The 16798-nt window shown below is 37.8% G+C and overlaps 1 protein-coding gene across 3 annotated transcripts in view; it reads left to right on the top strand.

Annotated features, from left to right (window-relative positions):
• TRPV3 (transient receptor potential cation channel subfamily V member 3) overlaps positions 1 to 16798 on the top strand; it is a 48346-nt gene that overhangs the window by 4470 nt on the left and 27078 nt on the right. For 2 of the 3 annotated variants that reach the window (XR_010593783.1, XM_065572929.1), the window contains exons 2-3: positions 19 to 12516; positions 13132 to 13251. Coding sequence is in view for 2 of the 3 variants with exons in the window: in XM_065572929.1 (XP_065429001.1) it covers positions 12395 to 12516; positions 13132 to 13251 (242 nt within the window). In the remaining variant the exon portion in view is untranslated. The remainder of the gene's footprint in view (positions 1 to 18; positions 12517 to 13131; positions 13252 to 16798) is intronic. The other variant, XM_065572930.1, reaches the window with a different exon arrangement.

The raw sequence follows: 16798 nt of genomic DNA on the forward strand, positions 1-16798 counted from the left end.
AGAGAGACAAGCTTTGAGCCACACAGAGATCTCAAAAGCTTGTCTCTCTCTCATCAACAGAAGTTGGTCCAAGAAAAGATATTACCTCACCCACCTTATCTCTCTAATATCCCGGGATGGACACGGCTACAGCTACACTGCATATAGTTTGTTATTGTCATTCTTCTGGTTACAGTCACTGCAGTTAAGAATCTCAGAAATACTAATTATTCAGGGATCTGTTGTCCTTTACACGTGAAATCAGATGAAACATACCAAAACAAGCTAAATCCAGATTTTTAGCATTCATCAAAGTTCTTCTCCCCACCTTTCTCCATGTAAAAAATGCCACATGGTTGTAGATGTTTAACAGAACCCCAAATAGGAGGCTGATAAAGCTGAAAAACAGCATTTGTGAGAAAGTCAAGGGCAATTTAGAAGTGTTTTATTTTCTATTCATTGATTTGCTTTATTTTCACTCCCCGTGTATTGTTTCTCTATTCACCCTAGTATGGCAGCTGAATGCAAAGGCAATATCTGGTATAAGCTACAGCCATGTGTCATTTATTTGGATACTGAACACCCTGCATGTATATTTTTAGGAAGTAGATTGTTGGTATCAGGTTTGGGTTGGATATTTTGTCCCTAGAATCATCTCTGCACCAAGTTCTTGAGAAACTCTGTCCAGCCAATCGAAAGAGCAAATTATATTGATAGTGCTTTTTATTTTTGGCCATTGAAACATCATTCAGGAGGATCCCAAATAATTTACAAAGTGTATGGACAGATTTACAATTTAACAAATTATTTCATACAACAGACCATTGCAGCCACTTCTCCAAATCAAGAAACTTGCCATAAAGTTTATGAAGGTCTGATAACACAGTCTTTGCTCACTCTCTGTGAAAAGGTTACTGTAATCTCTTTGGCAGGAATGTTACTAATGTTTTAGAGCAGTGTAACTGGTAATCCCGAAAGGGATTTAAGGGTGAGAGTGGACAGCAAATTATACATAAATTTGCAATATATTATGGCATTAAAAAGGGCAATGTAATTTTGGGCTAGATACCCTGAGGTGTCATATTGGAGAGCAAGGAGATAGTAGTCCCTTCTCAATATATCTCTGCTGTGACTGCACCTGGGATACTGCATTCAGAGCCAGGTCCCTCATTACCAGAAAGATACTGAAAACTGAAGTGAGTTCAAAGAAGGGCAACAGAAATTTTGAGGGGACTCTTGAGGGACCGATTTGCAAGGACAAAAGAAAGGAGTTAATTAACTATAATTTAGCTAAACACTGATTAAGGCAAATATAATCTACAGCAAAAAAAGAGAAAATAATTCACATAATAAAAGTAGCTTCAATGAGGTGTAATAGGATTAAATTTAAATAAGGAAATGTAGCCTGTAAATATCATGTAATTCTGATATGTGTATACTGATAATGTACACTCGATTAGTCTGTGGAATTAATTCCTTGTGGAAATGGTGGAAACTCCATCTTTCAGCAAATTTAAGCAAATATTTTTACTGTTGTCACATCTATGGTTGCATGGGATGCACAGGTTTAATTCCTCACAGCTTTGGTGAACCAAAATCAGTGGATTTGGTTTGAACCTGCTGATGTTCACCTGCAATTATTCATATATTCCAAGGCCAGAAGGGACCATTGTGATCACCTCTCTGACCTCCTATACAACACAGGCCACAGAACTTCCTCAAAATAATTCCTAGGTCCAATCTTTTAGACAAAAATCCAATCTTGATTTTTAAATTGTCAGTGATGGAGTATCCACCACGCTTATGTGAGCTCAAAAACATAAAGAAAAACTTTGTTGCAGTTATTTCCACAAAGGGCCTTTATGGGGTGCAGTTGTTATGAGAAATGAGTATACCAGGTATGATGAATTCTGTGCAGATTTTAACTTTCAGCTTGAAACATGAAACCAGGTAAGTTTTTTTGGCTTCAGATTTCAACCAAAAAGTTTTTACAGCTCTAACCAACTTTTCATAGTAGAAGGACCATTCTAAAGATTTAGAGGGAAGGTGTGTATGTGGAGGGCTGCCACAAAGACAGGCATTTTATTATCTCCAAAGCAATTGCATTATCAATTGAAACTGAGATTATTGTCATTTCTGAAATACCCACCCCTAGTTTTGGTAATCATCATCAAAAGGCTGCTTGAGTCAAATGATAGCAGACTCACTCTGGAGAAAAAGCAGCAGACAGCAAGGCGGGGCACATCCTGCTTGTGTGTGGCACAATCCCCTGAGCACCTGAATATTGCTCAATTCTTGACTTTTGCCAAGCGTACAAAAAAATGAACACCACAGTGAAGGTTTACCAGGAGTACAGAGTCATGTTGTAACAGCTCAGGACCTCCCCCAGCCCAAGCTGTGATCTGGTGCATTGCATGTCAGATTTGGGCTATCCAAATCTAGCTGATGCTTTGAAAGTCTGATTAAATTGCCTCTCATAACCACATCTGATGAACAGTTTTGGGGAGTGGTTAAATATGTTTTAAAAATCTAAGGAAAACAATGGGAGGTACTTGCCTAAGTAATTTGTTTTTATTTGTCCCTGAAATAGAAGCACCCAAAAAGCTTGAGGCCAAATTTTCGAACGCATGCATTCAGATTTAATTGCATATGCACAGACCCTGATTTACACATGCATATGGGTTTCACCATAAATTGCAGTTTCCATCTGCACAAGCTGGGTGCACATCAAAATTTGCATGTGATTCAACAGGCACACTTTTAAATATTGGCCCTTGATGTCTGCAGAATGGTATGACATTTCTCCCACAGATCAGGCTAAGGAAGGACACTTTATTTATTTACTCAATAATGCTCAAAATGTGTTAAGTGCTGGACAGACATATAGGAAGACACAGGTTCAGCCCTAACTAGCATACAATCTAAAAAGACAAAAAAACAGACAAAGGAGAAAGGGAAGCACCTTGCAAGCAGCAGATTTGTCAGGGTGATGATTGGTACAAGTCTTGTTAATTCCATGTTGTTCTTTTTATGATGTGAGGACAGAGGGAATGGTGTATGTATGCAGGGGGGAGTTAATAAGAACAAAGAACTAGGAAAAAAAAGAAAAACAGGATTAACAGTTTAACTGCTGCCATCATTTTTTATTTATTTATTATTATTATTCTCAGTTTATTCAGTTCCCAGCCAGTGCTTGGTGGAGCGAGGGTTAAAAACAACTTGAAGTCAAATTCTGGTGCCACAAATGTCAATGGGATTTTTACCACTGATTTCTATTGATACAGGATTTGGCCATCTGTGTCTGAGCATGGGATTGGCAACAGGTGCCTACCCTCATTGCAGGGATTGCAGTGAAGTTCAGTGATGGGGGGATGGCTCTGGGCACAGGTGGAGATAATTGCACCATCAGGAAGAGAAATCAGCATAAGAAGAGAGGGTGGTGCACTTTTTTTTAGCAACCTAGCTGATATAGGGAATGAATGCTACCTGAGCTATAGGACTAAGTTTTTTCCTTTCTCTTCTTTGTAGAGCTTTGGCTTTGTGAAGCTATTTGTCTTAGGCCATAGGAAGATTGGTTGTAGAATGTAGCAGATAATTAGGGTGCATAGCCACAGCTAGTTTGTGTCAGCCATATGCCTGTCCAATAATGCTGTGTTCCAAGTTTATTCCTTAGAGTCATAGATTCCAAGGCCTGAAGGGACCATAGTGATCAGCTAGTCTGTACACACAGACCATACATACCACCACAACACTAAACAAATGCACTATGTTCACATTCAGTTCTTATACTTTTGTTTTAAAAATAACTTGGTCATTGTTACTGCTTTCACTCCAACTCAATCACAAAAGGTATAACTGAGGGAAGCATAGAGAGCCAATAAGTGCTAGACGCCTCACAGAACATTCTCCACCCCTTAGGGAATAGGGCTTTGTGTTTTCTCCCATTTTGTGTTCATGGCAAAAATTCTTGAGGGACAAAACCTAAAGGCACAGACGCTATAAGGCTGTGCTGATGATATTGCTAGAGAGCGCTGGTTTGTCTTTTCAATCTACCAGATTGCATAAAATGGCAGATATTATCCTACTTTGAGATTTCCCTAGAGTCTATTTCCTACTCTACAAAATTCATACACACAGAGTCTAAGGTCTGCTGCCTTACAACTTAGCTGTGCAAAGTAAAATGCTATTTTCTCTACCCAAGAAACAGGGCCTTACAGGAGCACCTTGCTACCCTTAAAACATTTTTCAGAATGGAACTTCTTGTTCTCACAGCTCATATTCATAAACAGACACCTCAGTATGTGCCAGTATTATTCAGTTGGTCAGGGATGAAAAGCTCTTCATGTGTGTGTGGTAGTATCAAGAGCTGATCCTATGAGAATAAAATTAATAGTGTGGGACTTAAAGGACTTTTATAATAGGGAGAATGTTACTAAAGTTACATAGTTAAATAAACAAGTCTACATTATTTTCATTCTTCTGGTTGCAGTTATTGCATCTGAGAATGTATTAAGTGCTGGTTCCTTGGGGATTTCATGCAATGTATATGCCAAAAAGTCCGAAGCACCCCAAAACAAGTTCAGTCCAAATTTTTAGTATTCCTCAAAGTCCCTTGTTACTTTCCATCCTTCCAAGTAAAAAGAACAAAATAACTAGTGTGACTTTCAAAAGGGGGCAAACAGAGCAGAAATTGATGAAAATGAGTCAAGTACTACATAAATGTGTGAAATGAACTTTTCTTTTATTATAGGGTGTTTATATTATTGATGTGAGAAACTGACTACCAAGTCTTTTGATAAATAAAAAATATTATTTGCCAGAGAAAAGATGAATCCATCTCAGCAGGACTCTAAAGGAATGTACACATTGCATGCATGGAGTATTGTCATGAAAAATAGGAGACCAAACTACACACAGCAAAAATCCTCTACTCTGTTTCAAGCCAGATATATTTGTACTGGATTGAGTAGTCATTCATTATATTGTTTTAAGGGAAAATGAGATGTTTAACCATGTTCATTTATATGATACCTTTTTCATTAGATTTTTTCTTAAAATGTGGATGTAAGATGCCGTATGAAGGAAAGTGTTATGGAGCAAGATAAGTTTGACGGTATAGAATGGGGTGACATATGTTTTGCCACTACTAGTGATGGCACAAAAGAAAAGTTTCTTCTGTTGTGGGAGACAGCTGGCTGCTTATACCACAGTTGACTAAAGAGAAATCAATTACATGAATCCCCTCAGTGCTAGAGTGGGATGTGTTACTGAGAAAATCTGAGTCCAAGAATCGAGAACTTGGTACTAGAAAACAAACTGATAAAATTAGGGACAGTCAAAATCTTGCCTTAGTTTAACAATAGAAGCACGGTGGGTGGAATTAACACAACTTTTATACCTTCTAAAAGCCTATTATAAACAATGGACCTATCCAGCTGTGCACATAGCAAGCCTAAGTAGCACTGTGATCTCATTGCTGTCACCTTTATACTCTTTCCTCCATTCTATCTCTAACACTCGCTTGTTGTGTCTTGTTCAGTTTAGTTGTAAAATCTCAGGGGAAATGATCTTCCTGTTAGTTTACTGTATAAACCAACTGTGTATATTGTAGTAGCACAATCGGGGCCTTTGGGTGCTACTGCAATATATATATATAATACTAATAAGATTACAAAATCATTTAAAAAATCCTTTAAAACCATTAGATGTTTTTTCTTTATTATTTGTAGATCCCACCCATAACACACACAATGTCCTGAACTGATTTGATTTCCACATGAATAAGGTTAATGCCTGCATACTGAGTGAAAAATGACAAAAGGCTCTTGAAAATCAATTAAATATTGAACTAAAAGGAATTTGCCAATATTATATGGAAAGTAAGGTTGTGTAAAAATAATGAATTCAAAGGTTAAATTAAGCAGTTTCTCTTACAGAAGGCACTCTTGGGAATGGAATGCTGACAAGTAATTGAGAGTTATCCTATTTGTTACTTTATTAATGTTATATCTTTTAGACAATGGCTTTCCTTTTAATGAGTCTCTCTTGGGGAATGGAAAAGCAGAGAGTTAAATATAAAGTTTGACCAATTCCCTTTGTGTTGCATGAGTTTGACTAGGATCATGTCATGGAAAAGCAGAACTGACAATACAACACTGATTGTTTGGTTTCTTGCCATATTAGATCAAACTTTCAGAACCTCCCACAGAGGGCTTCTTTTGCTCTGTTTATTCTAGTCCCCACATGTAGCCCTTTTACTTTGCCCATAGACCACTTGCCAGAGAAACAAAATAAAAGTTACATGTCCAAACAGGATCTATGGTATCAACCTCTAAACTGCAGAATATCTACTTTTAAAGTTGCAATCTGAAAGCAATTTTTCATAAGGGATGCATGAATAATTATTCATGCAGTTCTGTCCTTCATGGCATTATCACTGATAAGTGGTAAAAAGACAACAGATGGGTACAGGCAGACAGATGGCAAAGTACAAGGAAACAATGAAACAAGCATGAGGGGCAGCATGGGAGAAAGTACAAAGGTGCTTGTTTGAAAATGTAACAAGTGTGTGATAGAGGCTGGTACCATGGCCCCACCTAAGGTAGGAGTTGCCATTTTGATAGGGAATGAGAGAGAGAGCGGGGATAGGCCATGATAAAGGATCGTGAAAGTGAAGACAAGTATCTTATAAGAATGGCCATACTGGATCAGACCAAAGGTCCATCTAGCTCAATACCTGTCTTCTGACAGGATACTTCTGTTTGATGTATTAGAGAAGGGGAAGCCAGTGGAGCGATGTGAAGTCTTTCTTCAGACCGCAAATTACTAAACCCAGGAGTTACCTTCTTAAGCTATTTATAAGCTTCCATTTCCAAATCCTCTCCATATTCGCTTTTTGTTTGCTTTTCAAACTTCTGATGCCTTCCATCTCCCTTTTATAACATGAGCCATTTGTCCATTAGACTCACCTGGTTAAGTACACAACTCCCAAGCTCCAATGGAGTTGTTACTTCAGTGAAGTTAATTGATGGCAGTCTTAAGTATATCTCCCAGGCATGGCTACATATACACACAAACTTTTACAAATACTGTTCCCTGATAAAGGTAAAACCAAGAGAAGGAGAAGAAAACTTGGGGTCACACTGTTATAGGTGCCAGAAGGAAAGAAGTCCATTGTGTTAATTATCACATAATTGCGAAAAACAAGCATGGTTGCAAAATTCCATTCCTTGCAATTGGCATTACACAATAAAAATGAAATCAGCATTGTTGATACAAAGCATGCTAATTCATATCCTCATGAAACCTAAAGATGCACCTTAACTGAATCCCTTTAAAGACAGGGAATGCTTTAAACATATCTACAGTATCCTCACTAACATTACAATTTGGAAATGAATGTGACTCTAAACCCTCCATGTGTTCTGAAAGTAATATTTAACAATATATGTTTTTGCTTCCTTAGCCTCTCAATTTGCAATGCTCTCAATTTATCTTTTCACTTTTGTTTTGTGCTTTTTGAATAGGTAACATAGTTACATAATATACAACAAATGAGGCATGACGTAAAGAAACATGATTTACAATATCAGTGGATATGTTTTAACCAAATTCTCCATAATGCAGAATATGGAAACTAAAAAAGCTATGGGTTTCAGATGTGTATCCTTTTACATATTGTACAGTGTCATTACATCATCATTAAATGACTCAGATTAATTAGCAACTCTTTTTAATATATAATTATTGGCAGTGTTTTATCTTCCCATTTTGTCAGCTGTACAGCAAAGAAATTGTTGTCTAGCAAGTTTGTCTGTCTCCTACCCAATTTCAGGCGTAACCCTGTGGTGTTGCAGTTTTAAGTACTATACTTATACATGGAAACTGCACCCAAACAAACCAGATGACACAGGAAGGGTGCCTCGCATTTTTAGGATGGTTTTAAGCTTCAAGAGACATTTTTTGTTTATTGTGCTGTTTCATCTTTTTGGATACAATAGCAGCATTGGCGGCAACCACTTTTGAGTTATTTCTTACAACTATAAGCCACCTTTTCTATACATGAATGGGAGCTTCCTAACCAGGGTAAGTCATCTGGATACAGATTGCAGTATGATGCTCATATGGAGAATGAGGGCTTTATGTGACTCTTCCATTCTTTAAAAGGCAAAGGGTAAAAGGGTTCCTGATTTTTAAATGGAGTAATTTTTGTGTGTGATTTATTAACCCAGGGCTGTGTGACATGACAAATATTAACTCCGTAAGTGTGTAGAGGTGAAAACAGATAAAGTGCTTTTAGTATACTTATCTGATCCATGGTGACATTTTGTAATTTGTAATCTAGTGAACACGGCTTTTCACAATTCTTTTGGGGAAAAAACACCAAAAATGTCCCCTGGAACAAACTAATTTTTTTTAAATATTTCCATCTTTTTCTGAAGCACTCAGATGTTACGCTCACTTCCAGAAGCAGAATGGTAGTCAGATCAGATCCTTAGTGCTTCTATAATGCTAAGATCTATTAAAAAAAACTCTGATTGATAAGTCCTGTGTTTTGTAAGGAAGAAATTATTTTTCCCCAGAGGATTCTGCCATTTTTGTAAAAATAGCTTTAAATGGGAAGACTAATTTTCCAATAGGGAAAAATTGGGTTATAGTTTGGTGTGTCAGCCCCCAACCACAAAACTTCAAAATACCCACTCCAAAAACAGTGTGAAAATGTTAAGGAAAGAGGAAAAACAGGATCAGATTCTTTCCCCAGTGAGGGTTGTTTTGTACATGTTTACAGTTTATGCCAGTCAATCACATATTAGAGAGTTCCAACTTATTAAAGGGAGTGTGAATATTGTTGTGCAACACCTAGCACTGATCCCTGATTTGTTTTTTTTAGATACTATGGTAACACAAATAATAACAATAACTGAAGAACAAAAATAACAGCTTTATGGCAGAAATAAAAAAAAATAACAAGAATTAATAGAAATCATTGCAAGTAGTGTGTTTTTCCGAGACTCCAAGAAAGAAGAAGATGAGTCTACCATTCCTCTCTGCCCCACTTCACTGTTTGTTTGTTTTTTATTTGTTTTTTCTATATTTCTTAACCAAGAGGATTGTTGTTACACTGTAATTGATATATACATAAGGTTACTCAACGTGACTGCTTGCAGCATAAGGTACTACTCACTGTAAGGATGGCATAATCAGGTCTTGGTATAGTAAATTATGCCCTTACCTCAGATCTAAAGTACAAGAGATATCTACTATGCTCTAAGTATACTCACTGTCCACTTCAAATTATTTCTTAATGCTAAGAACCAGCAGAATATTTTTATTGTCACATTCAATTCTGCAAATAGGTCATGAAAGAAGAGTCTGATAAATAATGATAGACTAGGTGGTTGGAGTGAAAAATAGAAATGCACAGAGAATCTGGAGCACATCCCTTGTCAGTTTATGACAATAAAGCAACCCGACTTTAGTTTGTATAGCGTGCATCATACAAACTGTATCACAAATCATTTTACAGATCAAAATTATGTAAGGTACTGGAGAGAGTATGGTATAAACTACAGAAAATAGTAGTGCAAAGAAAGGATATTGAATGGTGAACAGATTAGCATTCAGTCATTAGACCAATAACACAGAGAGGGAGAAATTAAGGACACACTGGCATCCCAAAATTAATGATTCACACATTAAACTTCCACTGTCTTCAGTGAAAGTTGAATTCTATGGGGCATATTTTCAAAGGCCCCAACCTGGCCTATAATTTTTGTGCTTATTTTCAATTGGTGCAATTACAGTTGGGCACTAACGATTAAACTTTAAATCTTCAACTATCTACCTCTCAGGCACAGTAGTTAGATATTTCCATTCTACCATTTGTGCCTTGCCTACATTCAATTACTGGTGGAAAATTAGATCCCTCATTTAAAAACGTGGTCCTATGGATAAGATTGACCATCCAAAGCCCCTAAATAGCTTTGAAAATCCACAGCTGAGATATTTAGAAACTTTGTCTCATCTTTCCTCCCAGATTCTTCCTTCTGACTCCTTTCATTTAGCATCATTGACAGCTTCATTATCCTCCCCATCACCCAGATATACAACCTCAATGTGATCTTTGAGTCCTAACTTTAATCCGCTCCACCCCCTGGTATTTTGGCTCTTGCTAAAACCTGTCACTTTTAAGGGCTTGTCTACACGGTTAAGCAGTTAAAATCTGTCCTTTCCTCTGTAGGTCCATGCCTTGGTCGTCTTTCACCTCACCAACTGTAACTACCTCCTTGCATCTTGCCTCTCATCACTCCAATCTATACAGAAGTCCATTGGTAAATGGACATTCTGACAACATCATTCACCCTCTCTTCCCCCTCTGTTTCATTCCTCACTGGAACAAAACCAAAACCTTTCAAACATTTTTGTGAAACAGCATTGCGTTGAAACAATCTGTTTTGGGATTGAAAACCTAAGCTTTTTGATTTTGTTTCTTTTGTTTCTCTCTCCTTCTTGAAGTGATCTGAGAGTCTTCCCTGGACCTCGGAAACCTTCCCATCTAAAACTTTATCAGAACCAATACATCTCTGTGAAACATTTTGGCTTTGTTAAAACAACATAATATGATGAAAAAAAGTCTGTCAAAAATGTCCCAACCAGCTCTACAGAGCTTTGCCTATACTTTTATTTCCTCCTACTCTCAGTCTTGCTTCCATAACTGCTCTCTTTGTGTGCTTCTTCCACTCTCAATTTAACATCACCTTTCATGCTGGTCTCTATGCTTGGAACACTCTCCCACTTCTTTGTCTACTAGCAGCTCTCTTCTTTTTACTTCAAGTTCTTCCTTAAAACCCATTTCTTTGATGAAGCTTTCTAATGCTAATCTCCATATCTATCCTTTCACTAACTTGTGTTTGATTTATTTATTTCATGTATCATATTTGTCTCCTCCTCAGGATAGAGATCATGTATTTTATGCATTCATAAATTCATAATTCACTCTGTATTCTTATGGCACTACAGAATAGATACATAACAATATTATTTATGAACTAGACAAGAACAGTAATCATTTGTTTTTGGCTGGGTTAAGATCAAATGTATCAGTTTAATAACTGATAAATCATGTATCTGAGGACTACTGTATGTACTACATTTGCAAGGTGATGGACAATGGCCTATTTTCCCTCTCATCTAAGTTCTCTGAGCTCTAAGTTCTATTCCTACGCACCTTTAGTACCGTAGAGGATAGTATGTTTATATAACAGAAATATTGAGTGAGTAATGCTGCTATTTCTATTTATGAATGATTTCTATGAAGGCAGGGCCGGCTCCAGGGTTTTGGCCGCCCCAAGCAGCCAAAACCAAAAAAAAAAAAAAAGCCGCGATCGCGATCTGCGGCGGCAATTCGGCGGGAGGTCCTTCACTCCCAGGCGGAGTGACGGACCCTCCGCCGAATTGCCGCCGAATACCTGGAACTGCCGCCCCTGTCCGGAACGGCCGCCCCAAGCACCTGCTTGAGAAGCTGGTGCCTGGAGCCGGCCCTGTATGCAGGTATGATTTGTATTTATGACACTTATCCAAGTGTTGTTTTTTTTAGTTGCATTTGTTTGACTACATAGTCTTCCTGTAAACATATATAACACAAACAGAATATACAATAATATTTTATTTCTGTTTGAGTGTTTTAAACCCAGACTACTGAGCATTTCTGAGTTCTTTTACACTCCAACTAAAGACAAAAGAAACAGCAAAAAGAGTTAATTCACAAGTGTTAGCATTTGCAACTTATCTACTCCCTATACATGCTGAATGATAATATTTCCACACACAAATGCATATTTATCACATTGATTCTTCACCTATCTATTCATGCATGCCACATGTTCACCTTGTTTATCACTCCAGCCATCTTTTGTTTTCATGCATTCTCTAGAATCTCATTTTGTTATTCCCATATTACAGGAATCACAACACTGAAGGAATGCACTCCCAAGAATGTAAAATCCACCTCTACTCCAATCTAGTCAGGGAGAGTTGAGGCCAAAAGTTGGGTAGAAGAGATCTTCTTTAGGTTCACCAGAACCATGGAAATCTGAGATGAAAAATAACTATTATTTGTAGCTCATCTTGTCCATCTTCTGCCAGTCAATTTCCCCTACAGTATATTCTTCTTGAGTACCGAGGGTGCTTTCACCATTTTCCTGGAGAAACGACTCTGTCACATCATTTAACTTTCTATTTCTATTTATAATAAAAGTATATCTTAAAAGATGCTACAATTAACTTCTTCATTTGAAATTATCCTTAGTGATTATAAGTGGTAACCTAGAATATTACAATGACGACAAATAGTAATTACTTATTATGAAATTAATGTTCTGAATGTTGATGGGCAGATGCAAGCACCAAAGTCCTTATGCTTCATGTGGTGATGATCATTATTCATGTATTACAGGGTCATAACTTTTCTTCTTCTTCTTCTCTCTGTACTAGTTTTATGGGAGTGGCACCAGAACTCAGGAGTCCCTGGAAGTCCAGGTAAAAGGCTTAATTTTTCATTGAGCTCTGCCCCTGGTGTTAGTATTGTCTACTCAGACCTTGCTTCTGCTGATCCAACACATTGCAGAATTTCTGCTTTCATCTAACTTCAGCACCTTTAGTGTCTGGCACCAACCTTCTTATATTTGGACCTAACGGATTTAATATTGCTTGACTACTGGAACGTATTGGTTTTCTAAAGTTATCTAGGTTAAAGTATAAATAGACTTTTACATCAATAGCAGGCTGCAAACCCCTCAGTATTGCTTATAAAAGTTACTCTGTTCCTTCTGATACTTGAAATAATATCTATTGCCATATAAATGGATGGGATCCCTTCAATTAGGAACTGAGAATATACCTGAATCTGAACTTTTCCTGGACTTGTAGTGTCATGTCATCCTTGATGCTGCTCATGTTGAAACCTATTTTAATCAAAGATACCCCAAATTTGAAATCTCAATCCCCAATATATTAAATAGTACGTCTCTTGCAAAGGAAGAACCTTGACAAATATTAAGATTTGTGTTTGACTATTTCTACTCCTTATGCACACAATCTGATCATGTGATGTGTTCAAATGAAATTAAATAACTATGACTCTATCTATTACAGAAACATGATTAAAGATAACAAAGAGAATATTCCACTCATGGGCAAGAGAACAAATACATCAGGTCCCATTGCAAACCACCAGGAGAAAAAGCCATCTGAAAACACTCCCACAAGGAAAAGGTAGAACACAATACCTTCACAAGACCAGCCTTAGACAATTTATTAGAAATGGCAGATTGGTGCTATTTGTAAATCCTTTTATTATCTTTATACAACAGATACTAAGATTGAAATAATTGCTAACAGCACACATGTAATGTATGAATGAGAGAGTTGTGATGAACGTAGTGTATGTTGAAAAAGGAACTGATGTACTTATGATATTAATAACAATAAGCATTTATATAGCTCTATAAATGTATACAGTGCTTTAGGAAATGTGGACAAAGACATAGTGCTTGCTCTGAAGAGCTTACAGTCTCAGGCTCCCTATCTGGGAAGCTCATGCCTCATGTCAATGAGGCCCGCTCTCTGCAGGCACTGGGGTCAGCCCACATGTATGAGCTTGCAGGATCGGGGCCTCACAAAGATCAACAGTTCAAATATGGGAAGGTTTAGAGATCGTTTCTAATGAGATAATTTAGGGAAAAGCTGGGTTTTAAGGAAGCATTTAAAGAAGAGAGCAGTGTTGGGAGAAAAGAAATGAGAGGTTCTCTCAAGTATAGGGACATACGGATTGATACAAGAAGGTATGAAGTCAAAAGCGGAAGGAGACAGGGAGTGGTAAGGGATGTAGCATATGGTGTGAGAAATACCCAGAAAAACCTTCATACATGGAGATTGTCAGTAAAATGTTCAATTCACTCTATTTTTCACGCTTAATAACCCATATCACCCATGTTTATTTTTATGCATATTTTATACCAGTTAATTAATATTCTGATTAAATATTTTGTCTATTATGAATGGAGAAATACAATACAAGTGGTTGTATTCATCTTTGATGTAATGCCACCAAAGTCACTGAAGTTACTGCAAGATAGGGATGAATTTGGCTTGTAAACTTTGACCCTACAACTGTTTCCTTTTATTTTGTTGACTGTACAGCATAAAATATAGCCCAATCAGAAAGGCCTTAGGCCCCAAGAGAATTTAATATTGCTTTAGCATCCATGATAATTTTGTTAATCATCTGAGTGATCACCTTACGCAGAAGTGATGCAAGCAGCAGTCACAATCTGAAAACTCATGGGCTGGCCTGACTTCTCCCTCTGTCATTAAATCCAAATGGGGAAATAACACCAGTTGATTTTCTTTTTCCACCTCCCCTTCGTCTGGCATCATTGGCCTTCCAAAGTACAAGGGTAGTCCTACATAAACCTAAATTTGAATCAAAGTGTTTGTAGTGCCATGTGGGCAACAGGAAGGATGTCTGAATTGGTCACAATATATACACCTAATGTTTCAAATAGAAGCAAATTTGCAGAAGACTGGCAAGTTACAGCAAATATGTGTGGCCATTAATCATAAGTTACTTAAGTTCATTTACCAGATTCAGGCTTTTGGCATCTGTAGTTAATAACCTTAGGATGGGCAGGCTCTCCCATCTTACGTTAAAGCTAGGGTGTGGCACCAAACATTCCTGCTATATAAGAAAAAAGATCACATGAGTTTTAATTACAAACATTAACATACTCCGTTTAATTATATGTTTCTGTACTGGTATATGTCTAATGCTTTTAAACATTTCAGTCCTTGAGTATACCATCACTGGCAAGCTCAGAGGTGATTTCACTCTCACCTAAGCAACATGTCTCATTCTCTTATGCTTTATTTTGGCAACATATATTGTAAAAGGTACAATTTATTTCTACCTTCTTTGACTCAATGAGGCACGTCATTAAATACAGGAAGATCTACATGTGGACTGGGAGGAGTGCTGCAATGATGTTTGAGTATGACTAGGTTGCTTTCATGGCTAGTGTTTCCTGTGGCGTGGTTTGAATATGTAAGCACATAGGTATTTGTTGGCAGTTACTCATTTTTTTACTCATGGTATGTCCCAGAGATGCCATTTCCCCCATAGAACAGAGAAAAGGCTTCAGGCCTGCACGTTATACCAACCTCCAAGATACATGTGACCCAATTCATTACAGCCTTGTGGCTCGTTTGTGCCAGGTATATTGACGTAAAGGAGCTGTGAAGACAGCAGATCCTGCCCTGGGGAATTCCCCCAACACAGGGCAGTTCTCTCCTGGTGTTGAGCTAACATAGTCAGCCCCTGAAGGAGCTCCCAGTCCTCCCACCCAATGCAGGGACTGTGTCATGGACAGCGCCAGAGTGCCATGTGAGTTGGGCATTCCTTTCTGCCCTCAAGGTTCATTGAGGCCATACACAGTTGGTTGCCAGTCAGGGCAGTCCCAAGACATCCCAGCACAGGGGGCACAGAAGAGTGGCATAAAGCCACCTTTCTTCCACCCTTTGTCAGCCGCTGTGCCAAGGTCAGATTTCAATGGAGTTATGGTGATTTACACCAGCTGAGAATCTGATCCATGGTGTGTAAGTAATGGCAAAATAGGGCCCTGTTTCCATCTAGGTACTCCTGTGCTATGAACAACACTTATCCTCAATATAACTTCAGATTCACATTCCTGTTAAATATAATGGGTATTTTAATCTTTGTGTTGTGGGAATACGCTCGCATGCACATACAAAATGTTAAAAGGTCATTTAAGTTTAAAATACCACATGCAGTGTATTAACACTTTCCTCCTCCAAAGATGGGGAAACTATGTTAACCAGGGATGATATTACATCACACTATTTTTGACATACATCCACTGGTTGCTAAGCAGCAGCATTCTGTAAATTGACACTAGGGTGCTTGCTTCAACTGCATCTGAATATTTTGCAAGGGGAATTAGAAAAAAGGAGAAATAATTAGTACCCTACTGAGTATGTCACATATTATGTGAACCAGAATATTTTTCAAGGTGACTCTCAAAGCATTTTAGAAATGTAGAAAAACAATTTACAAACTATAACCCATATAGAAGTCATTTCGCCCACCAATTAAATTCAGCCATCATAGGTAAAATGTGACAGCTGTTTGAATGGCACCTAGCAACACCAACCATTTGCTTCTCCCTACCAACTCTCCATGGTTTTAAAAAGCTGGTCATCAGAGTTCCTCATGAACCCTTATGCTATGTTGTTCAGCATTTCATTTATCTTTTCCACTCCTCTGTCTATAAACTGCAATGCACTAGCTAAACATAGTTAAAGCTCATACTCTGAGGTAGCACATTTCAGTCCTAGATGGTGGAAAGGCCTTGTGTTATTTAATATGTGATCTCTCAACCTTTCTAGTTCATTAAGTGTTCATCAGTGTCAGTGGGTTGAGGCGAGATTCCTACCCAGTTCTTCTTGGATGGAATGATGATGGCGACAATGCAAAGGCTGCAGTGAACAGATTAGAGTGTGCATGTGTGTGCATTTTATGTGTGTGTATTCTTTGGAGTTACAGTAACATTTTGTGGAGTTCACGAAACCCAGATACAAAGTTGTCTCTAGGTTGCAGTGGTGCCACTGATAATGTCTGTATTTGGTGTTCTGTCTCCCAAAGACATCTCAGAATCTTTTGCCATGTCTGCCAACACAAAGGATTAAAAATGTTTGGTTGGCAACATGTGTAGGGGTAGGGATCTTCCATTACCAAAAAAGGGTA

Source organism: Chrysemys picta, chromosome 19 (genome assembly GCF_011386835.1).
Source record: "Chrysemys picta bellii isolate R12L10 chromosome 19, ASM1138683v2, whole genome shotgun sequence".
NCBI lineage: Eukaryota > Metazoa > Chordata > Testudines > Emydidae > Chrysemys > Chrysemys picta.